Here is a 23397-nt window from a genome sequence, read left to right as displayed (position 1 = left end):
ATGAGAGTTTATGGAAGCCTTACAATTCTCCCACCGCTCACCGCAGCACCTGCACCTTTTGTCTGTGTCTTTTGCCTTTGTTAATGTCCTTTTGAAAACTACGTTGAGTTCCATTTATTGCGCCTATACCTTCCCCTCTCTCTTTCTCTCTCTCGCTCTCTATTACACTTTCTCTCTCTCCTTTTATAAAATGTCTTTATGCTCACTAATTCGAGCATAATGTCCGTTGAAACATTTGGCCAATTACATTTTATACCTTTATAAACACAATAACCAACCAAACTTCCTAATCTAAATGCATGTTTTTACCAGGGATCGCAAATAAAAAAAAAAAGAATAATTTTAACTCTCATTTTTGATCAAAATAAAAAATTATGAAATAAATACTATTTAAAAATAAGAATTTAAAATGGAAATGCCAAAATATTGCAAATATACTTGCATACATTTCAATATTTTTTGTATGTATATTCTGTTCTAATTTTCAAATCTTAGTACGAATTTTGAGCACTACAAATTTTTATAAAATGCAAAATTGAAAATTCGGAATTCGGAAACTAAAATATTTTTTCATAATTTGTTTATTCTTAAAATTAGAAATGTTACGATTCCTGGTCTTTACTCGTAATCCAATTTATACTACATTTTTTGTTTGCACACCTAAAATTTGTATTCCACATTTAAAATAATAAATGAATTCTGTAAAATGACTAACCGTTTCTATGTACTTATATATGTATAAACTTATAAATATTTAGGAAATTTCCTTTATATTGGACAAGTGGTCTAGTATTTTCGAAAACAAAAAAAAAAAAAAAACTGCTGTAAATATTTTCTTATTTTCATCAAGCTCAACGATTTGCTTGCATTCTTCTGCGAAAGCAATGCACGGATTCACCTTCTAGCTAAAAGAGTGGAAAATTACTAACTACCTATGCATTTTTACAACAGGTGAAGCACCAGAGGCTCATAAGGATTATCACATAAGCGTAATCGATGAAGAGCCCATTGAAAAAGAAGAGCAGCCCGACAAGATATTGGAAGTGAGAGTTATCGATGAAGTTGTGGAAGTCGAAGAATCTCAGCCTATCGTTGAAGAAGTCGAAGAGGAGGAAGAACAACCGACTGCAGAAACCGTTGGGGACGTCACAAAGCCAAAGAAGAAGAAGATTGTCAAGAAGAAGACCAATGAGCATGATGACATTATTCAAAAGTTGCTTGAACAAGAGATTGAGAAAACTGAATTGGAGAAATACGAGAAAATGGAGTTCGATCTACCGAAGAAACTGAAACCAGAGTTTGCAAACCTTGAACCACAGAAAATCGAGAGGACAGAACATAAACCTACAAAGGTGACAATTGTTGATGCTGCAGAAGTTCCCAAGACTGTCAAGTTGAAGCCCGGCAAACGTAAGGAGAAGCCAACTGAAGAACAGTCTGTACAGCTTCCTAAATTTAGGCTGAAGACACGCATGACTATGGTCGAATATCCGCCTGTACCTCTAATGCCAAAATTGACTGAAATGGGTGCAGTTAAGGAAAATGGTGAACTCTCTCGCAATATTGAGGAAGCCGAAGAGCTCCTTAAGTTCAAGCCCCGAAAGACAAAGAAAATCAAGAAGATTAAGGACGACTTGGAGAAAGTGGAGCTTGAGAAGTATGAAAAATACGTTAGCAGCGAAGAGGAAGCAGAAGAAAAGAAACCATACCAGAAACCTGAAAAGGCACCAAAGATGGAGGAAAGTCCTGAAGATGTCAAACTCAAAATTGGCAAGGGTAAAAAGAAACCCAAGGAGGAAGAGGCTCCAGAAAATGTGACACTCAAGAAGATACCACAGAAACCTTTGGAAAGTGAAGAGGTGGTTGAAATGAAACCAAAAGAAAAAGATGTTGTTGTCATTGAAGAACAGTTAAAGCAGCCCAAGGAGCAGGATATTCAAGTTGAACCATTTGAACCAACTGATTACGAGCATCCCGAATATATTCCTGAGGAACTTGAACAAGTCGAGCATCCGGAGAAGCCTGAGAAGCCAAAGAAGAAAGACAAAACAAAGTACAAGCCCAAGGAAAAAACGAAACCAGAACCGGAAACAATTATATCCGAAATAGTGCCTGGAAAGCCAAAAGAAACGGAGGAGATCCCTGAACAAGAGGTTAAGTTCCGCAAACCTGAAAGTGAAGCTCCGGAAGAAACAGACTCTCAAATTAAATTGAAGCCTGTGAAGAAACCTGCTAAGGAAAAATTAGATGAAGATGTTGTTGTCAAGCCAACAGTTGAGGAATCTCAGCCTGAAGAAGAGATAGTTCAGCCTGAGGAGGAAGTGAAGAAATCCAAGAAAACAAAATCTAAGCTCCCTCAGCAAAAGGAGGAAGAAACTACTGAAGAAAAACCAACAGAATTTGAGATTTCAGTTAAGGAAGAAGAAGTTGCTGTTACAAAACCTGTCGACGAGGCAAAGCCCAAGGAAGTTAAGGTTAAGCAAAAGAAACCGAAGGAGGTACCAACAGCTCAAATTGAAGTAGTTGAGGAAGCTCCACAGCCTGTTGAAGTACCTGAAGATATTCCCGTAGAATACAAAATTACAACAACTGTGTTGGAGCCCGAGGAAGCTCCGAAAGAACACCAGGTCAGGGTTGTTGACTTTGACGAAAGAGAAGTAACTACTGAGGAAGTTGTGGAAGAAAAGGTTGTGACTCGAAAGAAGAAGCCAAAGCCTGAGCAACCTGAAGAATTCGAAGTCACCCTACAGGAGCCAAAGGAAACACAACAAGAAGTGGAAGAAATAAGTGCTGAAGTTACGATTCCAGTTCAACAACCTGAACAACAACCACAAGAATTTGAGGTTGAATTGAAGTTAACTGAGCCTCAACCGCAAGAGCAAGAAGTCGTTGTGAAGAAGAAGTCTAAGAAGAAGCCTGTGGAAGAGGTTAAAGAAGTGGAACAGCATATGGTTAAAGAAGTGGAAGTTCAACCTGATGTGAAGGAAGAAGAAGTTATTGTTCAGCAAGAAGAAGAAGAAGTTAAAGAAGAGGAAAAACCGAAATCATTCGAATTCCAAATTAAAGAAACTGAGGCACCTGAAAAGAAACCAGAGGAGGTGATTGAAGAAAAGCCAGTAGAAAAGGTGAAGAAACCGGCACCGAAACCAATTGAAAAGCCTGATTCTTACGAAATTACTGTTAGTGAATCTCAGGCAGAAAAGGTTATTGAAGAAGTAGAACAGCCCGAAGAAATTCCCGAGGATGTAGTATTTACCCCGAGACCAAAAGAACCTGAAACCTTTGAAGCAGAGTTTGTTATGACGGAACCTAAACCTCAAGAAGTCACTGAGGTCGAAGCTGAAATCAAGCCCAAGAAGACTAAGAAGCCAAAGAAGACTGAAGAGGCCGTTAGTCACGATATCAAGGTTGTTGAAGAGTCTTCTGTACCTGAAGAAGTGATTGCTAAAACTCCACAAGCTGATATTGTTCAGAAGAAAACTGCCCCCATTGAAGAAACTCCGGATGAATATACCATTCGGGTATCGGAAACGGAAGCCGCACAGCCAGATGAACCCAGTGTCGGACAATTTACTGTCAAGAAAGAGAAGCCAACTCCGATTTCCACTGAAGAGCCAGAGGCTGAGTTTGTTTTGAAAGAAAGCAAGCCCGTTGAAGAAGTTACCGAAGTAGCAGAAATCAAGACAAAGAAACCCAAAAAGAAGGTTAAGGAAGTCGACGCAGAAGAATTGAAGATTAAGATCTCAGAAGAAACTCCTGAAGAGGTTCCACTAGTCCAGGAAATTGAAGAAGTTGTAACAGAAATAAAGGAAGAAGCTCCTGTTGAATACAAATCATATGAGATTGGCGTGAAAGAAACGGTTCCTGAAAAGCCTGTTGCACCCGTAGAAGAGACAACGGTGGAGGAACCAATTATTGAAGAGCCACAGCCTGAAACCTATGAAGAACTTAAAGTGAGAGTGATTGAAGAAACTCCTCGTGAAATAGTCGAAGAAGTTGTGGAGGAAGACGTTAAGGTTATTCGTAAGAAGAAACCCAAGCCAGTAGTTTCAGAAGAACCCGAGGCTCAAGTAAGCTTTACCGCTCCAAAGCCTGTTGATGAGGTTGAGACGGAAGAAAGCATTACTATCGTCCCAGAGATTCCTGAAGAAGAGGAAGCTGCCGAGCTCAAGATAACAGTAATTGATGAAGTCTCGCAACCTCAAGAACTTGTTCAGGAAATAGAAGAAATCGATTTTGTGGAGGAGGAAGAGAAGCCCGCTGACTTTAAGTTTAGAATTAAAGAGACTGAGGCACCAAAGGAAACAATCGAAGAATTGCCCGAAGAACAAGTTACCATCAAGAAGAAGAAGAAGACTCCGGAGCAACAGACTGTGGAAGAACCAGAGGCAGTTTTCGAAATAAAACCCAAACAACCAGTCCAGGAAGTTTCTGAAGAAGCCAAAATCAAAAAGAAGCCAAAGAAACCTGTAAAGGAAGATGAAGCTGCTGCAGAGCTCAAAGTAACCATCACCGAAGAAGCAGCACCTGTACCAGATGTAATAGAAATTGTGGAAGAAGTCGAAGAGATACCAGAAGAAAAACCAGCAGAGAAACCCGAAGAGAAGCCAGCTGAATACAAGTTCAAGGTCACTGAAACTCAACCGGAAGTTCCAGAAGCACCGGAAGAGCAGGAAGTAACTCTGCCGAGGAAAACACCACAGCCCGTTCCAGTGACTGAGGAGCCTGAAGCTGAAGTCACTCTGAAACCCAAGCCAAAGGTTGAAGAAGTCAAGGAAGAAGCGAAAATAGTGAAAAAGAAACCCAAAAAGCAAGTGGTGGAAGACGCAGCTGAAGAATTGACCGTCAAGGTTGAAGAAGAAACTATTTCAGAGCCCATAATTGTTGAGGAAGAAGTTGTTGAAGAGGTTGAAATTAAGAAACCCGAAAAACCAACACCTGAAGAAGAAGTAGTAGATGCTGCTGTATTTAAGCTGAAGAAGCCAGAAGAACCTAAGGAAGAGGAAGTGGCTGCTGAGGTTACTCTGAAGCCAAAGGTGCCCAAGAAGGTGCAGGATGAAGAATTCTCTGTTGATGTCAAACTGCCGAAGGATAAGAAGGTTTCCGAAGAAACGTCTAATGAAACTGTACAGCTGAAGAAGAAGAAAAAGCCACAGAAGCCTGTGGAAGAAGCTGCCGATGAACTACAACTTCAACAAACTGTGATTGAAGAAAGACCCGTTGAGATCGAAGAGGAAGAGATTATTGAAGAGGCTGTTGTAATGCGCAAGAAGCCAAAGAAACCTTTCGAGCCAACCGTTGAGGATCTGGAAGAAACGGAATTCAGTCTTTCATTCAAGAAACCACATACAATTACCGAAGGAGTCGAAGAAGCAGCTACAGTTCTTAAGAAGCGTCCCGTTAAGCCTACAACGCATGACGAAGCTGCCGCAGAATTGTCAATTAAGCGCCTGGAAGAAGAATACGAAGAAGGCGATGATGTTGAAGAATTCGTGGTTAGTCAGCGGCCAAAACCGAAACCGTTGCAAGTTACCGACGAAGATGATCAAGAATACACGATCAAGAAACTGAAGCGTCGCAAGAAGGTTGATATTCCAGAATTCTCTGATGTTGAGAACGTTACTTTCCGCGCAAAGTCCACAAAGACCAAAGAGGATGTGGATCAAGAGTTCAATATTGCTTTAGATGACTACGCCGAAGAGGAGGTATCAATGTCTGGCAAGGTCAAGTTGAAGAAACCAATTAAGAAGACATACTCTGAGGCCGCTGAGGAGGCGAAGATTAAAATTATACAAGACTATGATGATGGTGAGGGTCCAATTATTGAAGAGATACGCGATGACGAGGATACCATAGACGAAGTCGAGGAACCAGAAGAATACATGGTGGAAGAATTGCCTCCAGATGAGGTTGACTTCAAGCTGAAGCCGAAAAAACAACCCAAGCCAAGTTACTCTGTTCAGGACGAAGAGGAAGAACAGTTCCTGATTGGCATTCGTCATCCCAAGCGTGATTCAGTGACGTACGACGAAGATTCTCTGACATTCAAAAAGAAGCGTAAAGTCATTCAACAACTCTTTAATGAAGGTACGTTATCCTCAGTTATTAAATCAGTCAATTCAATAATCAAATATAATTATCAAATTGCAATAAATTCTCAATCGGTTTAATTTGTACATCTGCTTATATGGCAATAGCTTAGAAAGATGAGGTAAAACAACCCAAAATAAACATAAATGTTAGTCGCTAACGCATAACGATCCATTGTTTTTCCACAACCTTATGTTATCATAATACCAACTCCTTTATCAATTTATAAATTGCATAAATGACGTATTTTTTTTTCACCCTGTAACAGATGGCGCTTCTCTTAACATTACCAGAGAAATGGATGTGGAAGGTGAGAAAAAAACATGCCAAAAATTGTTTACTTTGATAGGTTATGAATAAAATAATTTTTACAAAATCAAAGAAAAGTAAAGAATTTTCTAGATAAATAAGTAAAATGTTTCAGATATACTAATATCTTATTTCATTTTAGAATCCAACACCGAGAACGTTATGTATTCGATCTGCAATTACATTGCTGACAACGATGAGGCCATCAATTTAGTTGAGGGTGAGAAGGTTCTGGTCATTGGACGTCACAGTTCCGAATGGTGGTACGTCAAGAAGAGCATCACAGAAGAGGAGGGCTGGGTGCCGGCACAATATCTAATGGAATCCGAGGAATATGCACAATATGTGCAGAATAAGTTGCATGAGAAGATCGATAAACTGCCAGTCTTTGAACGTAAGTCTAAGCACTTCATATTTTAAGTCAATGTCTAACAAAGTTCTCGAATTGTCCCGTCATGTTATTAACCTTGATTATTTAATGTCATTTTGTGATTATGTGCAAATTAAGGACCCGGCCCTGAAGATAAACCGATTGCGCCGCGTTTCATTGAGAAACTGCAACCGATTCATACACCCGACGGTTATACCGTACAGTTTGAATGCAAGGTCGAGGGAAATCCAAGACCGCAAATTGCCTGGTTCCGTGAAACGGCCATCATAAAACCCTCACAGGACTTCCAAATGTTCTACGATGATGACAACGTGGCCACATTAATCATTCGTGAAGTTTTCCCTGAAGATGCTGGCAAATTCACCTGTGTGGCAAAGAATGCCGCTGGCTTTACGTCAACCACAACCGAGTTGATTGTGGAGAGTCCATTGTCCGATCATGGCTCAGATGCCACGGCCTTGTCACGCAGAAGCATGTCGAGGGAATCCTCCCTGGCCGATATCCTTGAGGGAATACCGCCAACGTTCTCACGTAAACCCAAAGCTCAATATGTCGATGAAGGCAGTAATGTGATTTTGGAATGCCGTCTTGTTGCGGTACCGGAGCCAGAGATTGTCTGGACCTTCAATGGCGAAGACATCGATGAGGAGGAGAGTAAAAATATACGTATTGTCACCGAATCGGATATGCACATGTATTGCAGTGTTGTCCATATTACCAAGGTTAAGAAATCCCAGCAGGGCACCTACGAAGTCATTGCCACAAATCGTGAGGGTGAATCTCGTTTGCCCATCACCTTGAAGGTGCGCACCTCCGAAAAGGAAGCTCCTCAAATTCTGGAACCACTGCGAAATATGGTAATACGTGAGGGTGAAAGTGTTATGCTATCCACACAAATTGTGGGCAATCCACCGCCAAAGGTAACGTGGTACAAGGATGGCAAGCCCATTAAGAATGCCAAGTCTGATAAGGACACTCACACTCTAACCCTGATCACCCCCAAGAAATCGGAGAAGGGAGAGTACACCGTCAAGGCGGTCAATCCATTGGGCAGTGTAGAAACCTCTGCTAATCTCACAATTGAAGGTAGGTTACATGTTCTGTGTACTTTTCAGGAAATACATAAAGTATTTCATACAAGTTACGAATATTTTTGTAAGCAAAACAAAACAAAACTCAAGAAATTAAAATAGCACCCAAGAAGGGAAGAATAAATTAGAAAATCCGATTTAGAAAAATTTGAAAAAGTTAGGAAAAGTTGTAGGAGTAAGTATAAAGTATAAGTATAAACTTTTGATTTTGTAATTTATTATTTCCATTTTTATTGTAAATTTCTTGCTTTCTCATATTGGATTCCAAAGTTTGGTATTCTTAGTATTACATAGGGAATCAATTCTGCCATGAATAACATATTTTCTTGTATTTAGAACCGACCAGCGGCAATGCGGAGCCTCCACTATTTGTGGAACGGTTCGAGGAGCAATCGGTGCCACAAAAGGGCGAGATTCGATTGCCAGCCAAGGTTTCGGGCAATCCAGTTCCCGAGGTTCAGTGGCTCTTCAACAACAGTCCCTTGTTCCCCAGCGAACGAGTGCAGCAAGTCTATGATGGTGAAAATATTGAGCTCATCATACAGAATGCGAATCCCGAAACAGATTCGGGAGACTACAAATGTATTGCCAGTAATCCTATTGGTAAAACATCTCACGGTGCTCGTGTCATTGTTGAGGTTGATGAGGTGACCTTCACCAAGAAGCTGAAGAAGACAATCACAATTGAAGAGGTGCAATCCTTGACACTGGAATGTGAAACTTCGCATGTGGTGACAACCAAATGGTTCTTCAATGGCAAGGAATTAAGTGGCATGGATCATCGTGTGGTGGTCGAGGATGGCAAGACACACAAGTTGGTGATAAGAAATACAAATCTACGTGATTCTGGCACCTATGTGTGCAAGGTGAAGAAACAGGAGACCCAATCAACTGTAGAGGTTCTTCAGCGTAAGCCTGACTTCATCAAGGTGCTGGAAGACTATGAGGTTACTGAAAAGGACACGGCCATTCTGGATGTCGAGCTGACAACGGAAGCAACTGAAGTCACTTGGTTCAAGGATGGTGAGAAGATTACACCCGAAAACAAGAACTGTGAGTTTATCAAGGATGGCAAATCACGGCGTCTTGTTATAAGGGATACAACGATACACGATGAGGGAGAATACACCTGTAAAATAGAGGGACAAGAGTGCAGTGCCGAGTTGACAGTCATTGAATTGCCACCAGAGATTGTGAAACCCTTGGAAGACGTTTCTGTAACCAAGGGAGAAAATGCTACATTCGAGATTGAGTTGAGCAAGGGAGATGCCTTGGTTAAATGGTTCAAGAACGGCAAGGAAATCAAGTTCAATGAACGTGTTCAACTCACAATTGATGGCAAGAAGCAATCGCTGCGTATTAACAAAGCCAAACCTGAAGATGTGGGCGAATTTTCCATACAGGTGGGAGAACAAACCTCCAAGGCCAAACTGACGGTTGAGGAGCCTTTGGTGGACTTTATACTGCGTCTACCGGATGTCACATTGGCCACCAAGTCTACAGATGCGGAATTCACCGTTGAGCTCTCGCAACCGGATGTTGAGGTCACCTGGTGCAAAAAGGGCAAACCCATTAAGCCAAATCCGAAGCATGAGGTCTTTGTTGAGGGAACTGTAAGACGTCTGGTCATCCATGATGCCAGTGACGAGGATGCGGGTGAGATCAGCTGCATTGCCGAAAATGTCACAAGCAGCACAAAACTGTGCGTTGAGGAGCTGAAATTGCCACCCGTAATTACCTCTGACAAGGATCAAACCATCAAGGTTAAGGAGAACGAGGATGTCACCTTCACTGTCAAGTACACCGGTGTCCCAAATCCCGATGCCGAATGGACAACGCGCAACGTTGTCATTCCCAAGACGAAGCGCACAATCCCCACCATCGATGAACAGTCCGCAACTCTGACCATTAAAAAGGTTGTCGACGATGACGAGGGCGAGTACACCGTCAAACTTGTCAATCCCGTGGGCGAGGCCGAGGCCAGCTTACACTTGCTCATTATGCGTAAGTACTTATAATCAATTAACAACCAGAAAAAAAGTAATATTCGGCAACCCAAATGCCTTCATACCCTTGCAGAAAAGTATGTTAACATATTAAAATATTTAGATAAAAAATCTTAAAAGACAAATTTAGAAGAAGTTCAGAAAAATTTTAATTGTTCACCATAAATCCCTATGACTATAGTGTTGCAGAAAAATATCTGCAAATGATTTTCATACAAAAATTCAATTTTCTATCACATGCAAATTTTTTTAATATTTAAAAACTTAATATTTCTCTCTATAAAGAAATCTAAAAAATTTGGAATGACTTTTTTGTAAAGAAATTATACTTTTGCTCGACAACTCCTATGATATCTAATCAACGACTCGTCGCTTTGATACAGAATATATATTTGCACTTTATGAAGTCATTCACTACTTTACATATAAATTGACTAAATTAAAATACCCTGTGCAAGAAAATAACCTATGTCAAAATTGTAGGCAAACCCACGGCACCTGGAACTCCACAACCTCTGGAGGTGATGCACGATTCGATAACCTTATATTGGAAGGCGCCCGAAGATGATGGCAAGTCGGAAATTATCGAATACATTCTGGAGTATCATGATGTTAAGGAAGAAAAGTACAAACTCTAAGCATGTATATATTTTTAAATTATTAAAAGCTCTTCCTTTAATAGATGGACTGAAATACGCAAGATTAAGGATACAACTTATACGATTAGCAAGCTGAAGATTGATACGGAATATGTGTTCCGTTCGATAGCGGTTAATGAAGTCGGTCCCTCACCGCCCTCGCCTATTTCACCGCCCATAAGACTCGTGCCCAAGGTGGAAACTGAAGCTCCCAGTGTTAGAGAACCTCTGCAGGATATTGTCAGTGAACTGAATAAGGAAGTCACCTTGTCCTGTGTCTTTGGCGGCATTCCAGAGCCAAGTGTTACATGGAAAAAGAATGGCAAAATCTTCGAATCGAGTAGCATACGCTATGAGAATCGTGTTGCCAAATACATAATTGAAAAGACAACCATTGAGACTGAAGCCACCTACACATGTGTGGCGACAAATGAGAAGGGCTCCGTTGAGACATCGTGTAGACTCATGCTGCAGCAGAAGCCCCACATTGAGATCGAGGACAAATATCTATCCCAGAAACTTCGAACTGGCAGCACACTCACCATTCCAACAACAGTTCGTGGTTATCCACAGCCAACTGTCACCTGGCACAAGGAAACCGTCGAGCAAAAGTCCACTAAGGAAATTACCATCGAAACCACCGAGACTAGCTCCACATATACTGTTAAGAAGATAACACGCGAACACTCTGGACGCTACAAGGTAAGGGGTTTACATTTTTTAAAATTTCAATATGGTTTGGCACTGATTTTACCTTACTTCAAGCTGCCATAACTTTGTCAAAACTCAACCGATTTTCAAGCGGAATGCCATTTTGTTCATATTTTAGTCTCTAAATTTATTCTGTGTTCAAAAATATTTAACTTAACAAAAAATTTTATTTTCGATTTTTTTCGACATAATCATGTACTCCCCCCTTTGACTTTTTTGCAAAAATATTTTTTTCAAAATTTTAAATCCTGAGTTTTCACTTTTAAACAACTCCTGAGACCCAAATAAGTATAAAACGACAGTTTAAATTTGATTTTGAGAGGTTTTATTTTTCTGTAAAAAATCAAGGGAAATCTGACAAAAAATTTGACTTGTAAAGTTGCTAAGTCATAGGTTTCACTAACTTCAAACTGCCATAACTTTGTCAAAACTCGTCCGATTTTCAAGTGGAATGTCATTTTGTTCATATTTTGGTCTCTTTATTTATTCTGTGTTCAAAAATATTTATCTTTTAAAAAAAATTTATTTTCGATATTTTTTTGACAAAATCATGTACTCCCCCCTTTGACTTTTTTGCAAAAATATTTTTTTCAAAATTTTAAATTCTTAGTTTTCACTTTTAAACAACTCCTGAGACCCAAATAAGTATAAAACGATAGTTTAAATTTGATTTTGAGAGGTTTCATTTTTCTGTAAAAAATCAAGGGAAATCTGACAAAAAATTTGACTTGTAAAGTTGCTAAGTCATAGGTTTCACCAACTTCAAACTTCCATAACTCTGTCAAAACTCGTCCGATTTTTAAGTGGAATGACAATTTGGTCATATAAAAAATTTTATATTCGATTTTTTTATCGATTGATTGATTATTAATCGAACAAATCTTTTAAAAGGTAACTGCTTCGAATATATCGGGTTCGACGCACGTAGAGTGCACGGTTCAGGTGATCGACAAACCGAGCAGACCGCAATCCTTGGAGGTTAAGGACATTAAGAAGGACTCAATTATCTTGGAATGGACGCCACCAATTGACGATGGTGGCATGGACATTAGCAAATATACCTTGGAAAAGTGCGATATTCAGAACAATGTGTGGATGAAGGTCTCTGATTTCGATAAGGAAATCAACTCGTATGCCATTCAAAAGCTTTCCATGAATGCCCAATATATGTTCCGAGTTGTGGCCATTAATCCAATTGGCGAATCCGAACCGACGGAGAGTGAGCCAGTCACAATAACCAAGAAGTTTGGTACGTATAACTGCTATATTATTATATGACTCACAACTTATAAATATTAAAAAATTTTAATAAATATATCGTTCAATGGGAAGATAAAAATTAAACTAAAACGCCCTTATTTTAATGAATGCTTAAACTAGCTTAAAGTATTTAAGCTCGCGGTTAAAAGCAGCTTAAAAACGTGGCACATAAACTAAAAATATGCATTAAATCATTTACATTAACAATAAGTACGGGGTCTAAAAAGTAAATCGGCAACACTTAACAATGTAAATTTTGCATTCACTAATTCACAATAAGCTCGACTTAGGGACAATGGCGTTGCCAACTGATTGCAAAAAATACCGCACAATTGGTATTTTCGATAAGTATTTAGGATAGTCAATACGAAAATATTGCCAGGCCATATGGCCTTATTAAAAGTTCGATTGCTAGAAAAATCTGAAAATTGCTATTACCCGGAACTCGGACTATTTTAAATATATATTCAGCTGTGTTTTGCTATGAGTAATCTAATGCTTTCCAGCCAGAAACAGCCATTTTTGCCTCTAAAAAGTTGACAGCACTGTTGCCAACTACAACATAATTGGCATTGCCAACTACAACATATTTGGCGTTACCAACTTTAACATAATTGGAGCTGCCAACTGCAGCATTAATGGCGTTGCCAATTGCTTGCCATTGCCATTTGTCAAATTTGATTTGTAAACAACAAGAAATAAAAATAGTTGAAATGGAGATTAATAAATTCTGCTGTGGCTTGCAGAGAAACCAACACCACCGCGTGGTCCCACCGCCGTGTCGGGCATGAATGACACATCATTCACACTCTCCTGGGAGCCATCGGAGAGCGACGGCGGTTCCAAAATAATCGAGTACATTGTGGAAATGCGGGAAGAGAGTGAGACCGTTTATCGCTCGGTGGGCACGACGACGGGCACTGTGACGAACATACACGTCGAGAGGGTTGTGCGAAACAAGGGGTATCTATTCAGGATATACGCCCGCAACGAGGTTGGCACAAGCGAGGCATTCGAATCTACGGAGAAGATTGTCGTCGGACGCAAGATAAGTGAGTGACCATATTCCAAACAGTATGTCAAGTAATTATTTTGACAGCTTACTAAATTCACTAAATTTTATTATAGTTGATTCTCGCATTATTTTATTTATTAATAAAAATATCAAATTATAATAAATTTTAAATAATATCACAAATATTTTAAATATTTTACTATAGTTAAACGTTTGTAAATTTATCACAAATTTTAAAAATACGACAAATATTATCAAAAAAAGACCAGGTTAAGAATGAAATCATATGATAATTATAATATTATGCAAATATGTGAATTTTTCTTGTGATAATAATATTACAAATATGTGAATTTTTGTGCTTGTCAAAACAATTATTGGACATACTATAAAATGTTTAGTGCTTTATTGCTTTGCCAATTGCTTTTCACTTAACGCCACTAACGCTTTTTTCCAACGCCAGCAAATGAATTAGAAAACAACGGTATGTTTGAAAATCTCAAGTATTTTCCTACAATTCGACTTATATTGAAATCTTTTTGTAGCTCCTCCATCGCCACCTCAGAATCTGAGAGCGCCGGATGTGACTGGACGCAGTGTTACCCTGGATTGGGAGGTACCAGCCAGAAATGGCGGTTCAGAAATTACAGGTAAACTATTAAACGGTTCCTCCATAAGATTTAGGAGCTAAAAAAAATTAAACCCGAAAAGAATATCTGAATAAAAAAGGGTATACTGGAGAACAGAAATAATTAAGTTAAATTTTGGTCAATGAATTAAAGTTTTGAAGTAATTTGATTTAAATGATTAAAAAAGAAGATATTTTTGAATTTTTTAGATAAATATTTAAAATTATATTTATTATATTATGAGTTATTGTAAAAATATGGAATTCAAAAAGTGTTTTTAATCTTATAATATCATAAATTTTGTTATTATAAAATACGACAAGTTTACTGATATTTTTTCAATAATTTGTAATAAAATTGTTATATTTTAATTAAAATCCGTAATAGAGATATAAAGAAAAAATTAATAAAATAATAATTAAACTTTTTTTTTTATTCAGAAATCATAATAAATCTAAATAATTTGTAATTATTTCATACCTGTAGGCTATTGCGTGGAGAAGAAATCTTCGACATCAACGAGCTGGACAAAGGTAATTACACTGGATGCCCATCAGCTGCACTATACTATAGACAATCTGAAGGAGAAGTGTGAATATTGGTTCCGTGTCTCGGCTGAGAATGAGGCTGGTTTAGGTGCAGCAGCCGTCACCGAAAGCATCTCGCTAAAGACACATGCAAGTAAGTTGGAATAATCCTTAGATTCAATTGTCAATCTGTACTTATATTTGTATATGTTCTGTATATCAAAGCTGTACCTTCGCCACCAACTGCTCCACTGGAGGCGCGAGTTATCGCGGCCAATGCTCATGTATTTGAATGGGGTATTCCCGAGTCGGATGGAGGTGCACCATTGCTCGGTTATCACATTGCCATACGTGACATGAAGAAGTCCATGTGGATTGAGGTTGGACGTGTGCCAGCTGGTGTGCAGAAATTCCAGATACGAGATCTGCAAGAAAATCACGAGTATATGATACGCATATTTGCCAAGAATGAAATTGGTTTGAGTGAACCTCTGGAATCAGAGGAACCCTACAAAGTCATGACAGCGGGTAAGTCAACACAGAGTCTTAACAATAAATAAATAATTAAGTAAAGTATGAAAAAGAGCTGCCTATTTTTGTTTGACTTGTAAAGTTGCTAAGTCAAAGGTTTCACCAACTTCAAAAGTCCATAACTTTGTCAAAATTCAATCGATCTTTAAGCGGAATGTCATTTTGGTCGTTATTTGGCCTCTAAATTGATTCTGCATATAAATTTTATTAACTTTAAATAAAAATATATTTTCAATTTTTTCTGCCAAAATCATGTACTCCCCCCTTTGACTTTTTTGAAAAAATATTTTTTTCAAAATTTTAAATCTCGATTTTTCACTTTTAAGCAACTCCTGGTGCCCAAATTAGTATAAAACGACATTTTAAATTTGATTCTGAGAAGTTCCATTTTTCGGTAAAAAATCATGCAAAATCTGTCAAAAAATTTGTAAAGTTGCTAAGTCAAAGGTTTCACCAACTTCAAACTTCCATAACTTTGTCAAAATTCAATCGATTTTCAATCGGAATGTCATTTTGATCATGATCTGTCCTTTTAATTGATTCTGCATTTTAATTTTTATCATCTAGATTCTAGAATATTTGATATTTTTCGATACTAAGCCATCTATCATCCAATATTCCATACGTTTAAAACATTTTTTTTGTTCTAGGTCTAGCTATATATTTCGATGTCATATTTATTATAAAACGACATCTTAGCATTTTAAAATTTTTCAAAATTGATTTGACCGGGAGAAAAAAACTGAAATAGAACCTTTTACCGAAATAGTTATTTCGGGATTTACCGGAACCGAAACCGTAACCTATATTTGTTTGGACTTGATTCCCTGCGATATATATTCCTGATTTTTGTCATTCTTTTTTATTTCCTAATTTAAATAGCCTTTTTGGAATAACTTTAATTTTAGTATTATATTACAAAGTTTCCAAATCAATGTTTCATTTCTGATATGCTTGACACAATTCTAAAATCTTTTCGTTTTCTTATTGTGTTGTTTAGGTCACGCCAGTCTGCCGGATGAGCCGCGTACAGAGATGAGCACATGCAACACATCCTCCTGGCTGCGGGATCACAACATGGATGCAGATATTCACTCGTACGCTCGAGGCAGACTGCTTCAACGCGATGAGTACTTCTTCCGCCTCTGGGCACAAATTCCCAAAAAGAAGAAGAGCTCCAAATAGACAGACAGACAAATATAACTAAAAAAAACTACAACTAAAACATAAACTTAGCAAGTGCCAAAAACGAATGAAACTTAGGTTTAATTTAAGCATATTTCAATTGTATTTAATGAATTCTTGATTTTGTAGCTTTTTTGTACTACTTATATTGTAAACCCCAATTGTACAGATGATGTAATGTTTGAAAATGCGTACAGAGTTAACGATGTTTATGATATTCCCCTACCAAATTCAAAGAGTGCGAGCGAAGACAAACTTGATGATTTTTTGGAGGGGAAAGGTAAACGTGGTTGATCTACTGTAACGTCCATTACATAATCTAATTGAAAGTAATTTTGATTTGCATAAATTCTTATGATTTAATTCGCTTTATTTTTGTAAGCTGTGATAAATTTATCAAATTCGAAAGCGTCAAACGAATCAAAAATGCCATGAATTCAGTGCGAGGACTCAATGTGCAACGGGCAACGGTATTCAGTGGACAACAGCAGCAACAACAACAACAATTTGCAACAACAACAACAACAACTTGAACACAGCAACACAACAGAGCGGACTCAATATTCTCTAGGGAGACAAAACAACAAATGGTGCAATTTGATATGAGTTACGATTATGTTGTGCATACTGTGTGTGTATTGGTTGTGTGTGTGTGTAAGTGTGTGTTGCTGTTGTCACACTGAATGCTTTTGCCTTTGCCGTGTGCTCCTCAGTGAGCTGCATTTGTGGCAAATATATAGAGAGGGTTACATAACTATATTATATAATATATGTATATTGTGCAACACCCACACACGTCTTTAAACTAAACCAAACTGAATAAAGAATAAACTTTATAATAATAATAAAAATTAATGCATTTTTTAACGAATAAATTAAAGTGGTTTCTACGCAACTTTTACACAACTGAGCACGCAAAATCAACTAATTAATTCATTAGAAGAAGTCTGCACAAGTTACAGCACTGGAGAGCTTTAGTGTTGCCCAGCACAGCTTTTTTCCCGTCAAATATGACTTTTTTTTTTAGATGAAGTAAATATTATTAAAAAAACAGGAGTATTTTAAATACTTATAAAAACATTCTTTATTTAGGTGTATTTCACAAATATCTATAGATAAAAACAAAATATTTTATCCAGTTTTTTTTTGATGTTGCTATGCATATAAAAAAAATAAAATTTGTATATATTTAAAACAAATAGAGTTTTTCCCAAGACATGCAACAAATGCGTGATTAAATAACTTTTTGAAGTTTGTTTATTTCCTTTTATTTATTATTTTAATTTTTAATTAAACAAATTTAATTTGTAACATTATTTTGAATATTTGATTAGTTTGATTTGTCAACCGCTTTTAGTTGACGTTAAATAAGTAAATAAAAAATAATTACAAATTTTCAGAGCCACAAAAATATTAAAAATTAATTAATTTCAAAATTAATCAAAAAATTTTATTTTTTATTTAGAAAACAAAAATTAGTTTCTCTTAAGTATTTATTAGTGTAACTATTTTCCATGAAAACATTTCAGACTTGCTTAATTATTGGATAATATTATATGGACAATTAAGCTTTTATTTTGACCTTCTTGCTATAAAATCGACAACACTGAAGAGCAGAGGAGTCCAGATTGGAGTCGCAGGACTCGGCAGAGTTGCAAGTTAACATAACTTTGCAGGTTGCAAAGTTTTCTATTAAGTTTTTCTATTCGACAAAACTGAAAGTTGGTAGCCAAACAATGGCAGCTTTAGCTCTTCAGTGTTGGGCAACACATGCGTGTCCAGGAGCATCCAGAGGGGCATTTTCAGGAGGGGGGAGGTTTCAGAAAGGACTCCAGTTACGCGTCGTTGAACTTATCTGGTGACAGGACAAATGCTGCATAAAGTTTCCACAGAGAATTGTGTGCGAATTTAATTAAAGTTTTTGCGGTTGCCACTAATCAAAAGATATTATCTCAAATGTTATATAGTATGCTGTAGCTACTTTGGCTGGCAAATAACTTTTTAGCAAAACTGTAATTTACACTAAGCTCCTACACTGACCACTTTGGGCGCCGGAAGAGTGGAGGTGGCGAAGGGGCGTTACCACCAGCAAAATACAATTTGAAAAAGCAGCTCATAAAGCTAAACATATTTCCGGCACTTTTAAATTGTACACAAACAATACAAAAGGAAGGCAACATTCAGCTATTGATACTGTTAAACAGCCAACATATTTGCCGGTACTTACACTGAGAAAAACTACAGGTACTTATACGTTTAATATCGATTTAATTGGTAATACGAGCATTACAACTATTTAAATCTTCATTGTGTTGCTTTGAAATTTTATTAAATCTTAAAAAGGAAAAATATTCCGGGACTGCAAATAATAGTTATGAATTTAAAAAAATTTTAAACGTTAAAATTGTTATAAAAAATATTGTATAATAAATATTATTTTATTCCTCAGTAAGTTAATTATTTAGTTGAAATTATAAGAAAATGGTACAAGAAAATTAAATTTTAAGCCATCTTCTTCGACATTAGCAGCAACAGACTCTTCGCTCTGCTTTCTTCGGTCTCTCCTGTCATGCTCTCTTCCAGACTTGGGCGCTTTCTCAACGACATCGTGTGAGTTTCATTGACTTGCTGCATCTTCAATTTCCACTTGGACAAGTGAAAATATCTAATTTATCAAATTTAGAGTTTTGATTTCGTTGCGAGACTTTTCCAAGACGGCAGTCAGTAAATTGGGCTCCAAAGTGGACCATGGCAGTACTCATGGCACATTTCAGCATAAAAAGAAGGTGTATTAGGATAACCGCTACGCGGTGAAAGCGGTTCGGCAGAAGGAAAGCGCCGCAAGGTCGGGCCTGGCAGCATTCTCCTTGTCCACGGAGTCAAGGACGTTGCGCTCCTTGTCTATGGAGCGGTGAATCTGGTCGGGCCGGGATCTTTCATCGAGGCACCATCAGAAGCAGGAAGTCAGGAGCAAGCTGAGCCAAAAATTTGGGGCATTAAGATTGAAAAAATCAGACGGCAGAAAAACCATTGGAGATCAAAGCAGGCATGGTCACCCTAATCACGTATTTAACAATATGTACGATGTACGATGTCGACATGGTATCGACTGAAATCCAAAATGGACTTGCATTAAGATTGAAAAAATCAGCCGGCAGAATGAGAAACCCGAGGGCTGAGTGCAACCACAAAGCAAACATAACCCGCGACCATTTTTGTAGATTTCGTTGACAATGAACGAATTAATGCAAGTGGAATTGATCAATATTGATTATTGATTTGTTTTTCGGGCTATCGCATATTAAGAAAAAAAAAATAAATGCTTTAAAGGCCAAAAAATTGGATCTTAGCAAAAGAAAAGAGACGTGCGCTGCGCTCCCAGGAAGACCGCTTTCCTGAAAGATCGGAATCTGGCCGTCCTGAACAAAGTGCATTAAGATTGAAAAAATCCGTCGACAGAATGAAAAATTGAATACAACAGCGACAATAGTCTCTCTGCTTTCTGGATCTTCCAGATTTGGGCGCTTTCTTAAGGACACCGTGTAAAAGAGATTACCAAAAGATTCTAAAGCCATCCGCACAGATTGAATTGTTTTCATCCAGTTTTCAATGAATTTCATTTTCGATAGCTTCCTGGTCAACTTCTGTCAAATTTGCTGAAAATTAGTTCGTTCTCGTGATATTGATCTGTTGGGACTGATTTATTTTGGACTATAACCACGGCAACGGTCCGACTCGCTGCAAGATTCTGATCAAAATCACCCGACAAATACATATCTGTTCCATTTTCAGTTTTCAGCTTTTTCCTCTCTCTCGATTTGCACGAGATAGAATGAGGTTATGTTTAATTCTGTTGACTTTTGTTGCCATCTGGTTATTACTTATTGTGGAATATGTTGGTAAATTTAGTTTATTTAATTCCAAATTTCTGTATTTTTTAATAATTTTAATTTTTGTCAAAAGAAAGCGGAGTAAAAACACGATGTGAATACTTCGAAGAGCTTTTAGAAAGTGAAAAGAATATGTGTTCGAGCTCTCGTATGTGAGAATTTTAGTGACAAATGACTAATTGCCAAGTCATCTCCTTTGACACACACTCGCACACACTCACACCAGAGACACACTCGATACTCGATACAGTGTTGATACTGCCACTTACCAACACTGGTAAGATTCACAATACTAGTTATCCGTAGACCGCGCGATCTGAATTATCCCATCTCCGACACATATATATAAATTTAATACTCAGTTGGGATAATGACAAAAAATATATATTTCTCCTATATTAGACATTAAAAAAACATTGTCAAAAGGTTATATTTTAGTATTTTTGTAAAAAAAAACTGAAAATTGTTGTAGAATTCTTAAATATTTCGAGGCGAAAATATGTTTATTAGCAGTCTTTGAAATATATATTTAAATTTAATATTGTCAAACAAAAATCTTTAAATATTAAGTTAGTTATAGTTTTTTTGCAGTGCATTAAACGGGGTGGGGGCTGTTCTTAGCCAGGTTCTACCGTTTATTTTGAAGGCTCCACAGACAATGGCTGGCCCGGTCTGTCTTGGCCTTGTCGGTCTTGGCCTGATGTGTTTTGGCCTAGCTTGGCACACGAGCGGAAATTTCATTTACTTGTTTGCTTTTTATGCGCTTCATTCGAGTTTTCTTGTTTTGTTTTCAGTTTATTGTGTGAAATTCAAGTTGACAGCTTAGCTGTTGTGGCCTTCGACTTTGACACATTTAAAGTATAATAAATTTCAAAGGAAATTTAAGTTTAAAGCTGATTTTCTACACATGTATTCTTTATATGTTTATGTGTTGGTCTTACCATTAGTTATGGTTTATTAAATTGTTTCAAAACTCTGTCGAAAAGTCGGCCTAATACAATTGTAAACTTGTAATGACATTCGGCCAAGTTCTGAGCAAAACACACACAAAATTACATATAAACTTTTATGGTGTGCACGTAGAAAATTGAGGCAGCATTTCCTTTTCCTTTTTTTGCCTCCACTTTTACTGACACGGCTCGTCAAACGTGATAACTTGGCCAAAACCAAAGCCAAAGCCAAGACAAAAACGAACATGAGAAACCAAAACCAAAACCAAACAAAAGATACCAAATGCAAAAAGTTTGCTTAATTAGTTGCCAAAATAATAAACGAAAATAGGAAGGAAAAACAACAAAATACGTGTTGTCCTCTCACTAATTTGTCTGATGTACAAATTGAATTATCAACTTGTAAGTAAGCCCAAAAACAGTCCAATCTTGGAGTAAGCATTAAGAAAATTTTGATATTTAAATAAATTTGTGATGGCAGCACAAACGCTTTTATATATGCAACTCTTTGTCCTGACTCGTTCACTCACTGACTGACTGATCATTGTACAGCACCAACCGTGAGAGCTAGGAGGCTGAAATTTTCACACAACGTAGCTGAAGACATAATGGACGTTTTCAACTAATTTAGATTTTTTTGGGCCTGAAAAAATATGTTGAATGCGCCTAATGAAGCTTCTTTGTTCTTTCTGTGAAAATTATTAATCTCATTGTTAAAACTCTTTTTATTCAATTAATTATTACTTTATATTCATATCTTATATTAAATTCATGATTTATGAAAACTTTAGAAATGATTAACATTAATCTTGTAAAAAGTATCAAGGGGTAAGTACAGAAAATTTCGACAGTAAGGGAAAAATCGCTTTTTTTCATTATAAGAATTAAAAATAACACAACAGGAATAAAATATGATACAAAAGAGCTTCTTTACAAAATAAACACCTAAGATGAAATACAAAAGAGTAAATTAACTAAATGAAATTGGGTTAGAACTACTCGTAATTGCACTTGATATATATATTCCAGGAGTTGTTTGGAATAAAACAAGAAAAAAATTTTGTAATTGGCAGAAGAAAAAAAATGAACATAAAAGGTTAAATTCATTTCATGTTTATTGCGCAGAAATAAGTACTTAAATGGGCCAAAGAGATAGAGAAAGAGAGGGAGAGAGGGAGAGGGAGGGAAAGAGATTAACGGATGCCTTATAAAAGCCATCTACAGTCATTTATAGCTATGATGCTGCCAGAAGCAACACGGTCCCCGAATAGCCCCCAAATATCAACAAACTGAGTTGTTTGCATAATTGCCGCTACAGGAATACTGGGCGGACCACGCCCATTAATTACAAAATGCAGCGGCCATAAAAAGCCAAAGCCAAAAAGACACAAACTTCGATGGACGACAGAAGAGCAGGAGAGCAGGAGAGAGAGAGAGGGAGAGCTCATGTATTGGGCGACTTATGTAAACATCTGTGGGTCTTAAGTAAACATTTAAGAAAATAACTACAGCAAACACAAAGACAACGAATGCACAATGCTCTTAAAAGAATTCTCCAAAGAATTTGCAATAGCTTTGGCAAAAATAAATCAGTGCAGGTAAATATTTTATTTAAAAAAATTATAATATTTTAATAGTGTACGGTGTAGCATAAAAAAATAAAATTTTTGCAAAAATAACATTTTTATGATATCTTAACAAACAAAAAACTTTTACATACTAAAACTTCATTTTCGATGTATTGTTCCTATGGCAGCTATATGATATAGTGGTCCCATCTAAAAATAAAAACAAACTTGATCTGCCTATGGTATCCAGGAGCCTACATACCAAGTTTGAAGTCACTAGCTCTTATGGTTTCTGAGATCGAAGCGTTAAAACAGACGGACAGACAGACAGACAGACAGACGGACAGACAGACGGACAGACAGACAGACAGTCGGACAGACAGACGAACATGGCTCAATCGACTGGGCTGTTGATCCTGATCAAGAATATATATACTTTTGGGGGTCTGCCACGCCCCCCTCTGCCTCTTACATACAATCTGTCAAACACATTATACCATTTTTTGACCATTTTCAATGGGCTCAGGGTATAAAAATTAATAAATACTGAGAAAATTAGTATATTTTGTAGTACAAAATATTTTAGTGGTTAGTTAATGTAAATAA

The 23397-nt window shown here is 37.3% G+C and overlaps 1 protein-coding gene across 1 annotated transcript in view; it reads left to right on the top strand.

Moving 5' to 3' along the window:
• LOC117788821 (titin) overlaps positions 1–17227 on the top strand; it is an 89648-nt gene extending 72421 nt beyond the window's left edge. The window contains 13 exon segments of the mRNA XM_034627695.1: positions 952–6087; positions 6359–6400; positions 6542–6793; positions 6908–7876; positions 8218–9885; positions 10371–10512; positions 10570–11227; positions 12128–12485; positions 13243–13548; positions 14057–14161; positions 14627–14829; positions 14832–15195; positions 16199–17227. Of these exon segments, the coding sequence (XP_034483586.1) occupies positions 952–6087; positions 6359–6400; positions 6542–6793; positions 6908–7876; positions 8218–9885; positions 10371–10512; positions 10570–11227; positions 12128–12485; positions 13243–13548; positions 14057–14161; positions 14627–14829; positions 14832–15195; positions 16199–16383 (10388 nt within the window). The 3' untranslated portion in view covers positions 16384–17227.
• Positions 17228–23397: the final 6170 nt, after the last annotated feature.

Source organism: Drosophila innubila (assembly GCF_004354385.1).
Source record: "Drosophila innubila isolate TH190305 chromosome 3L unlocalized genomic scaffold, UK_Dinn_1.0 0_D_3L, whole genome shotgun sequence".
NCBI lineage: Eukaryota > Metazoa > Arthropoda > Insecta > Diptera > Drosophilidae > Drosophila > Drosophila innubila.
Note: the sequence above shows the minus strand (reverse complement) of the source record. Positions and strands in the feature narration are given on the sequence as shown.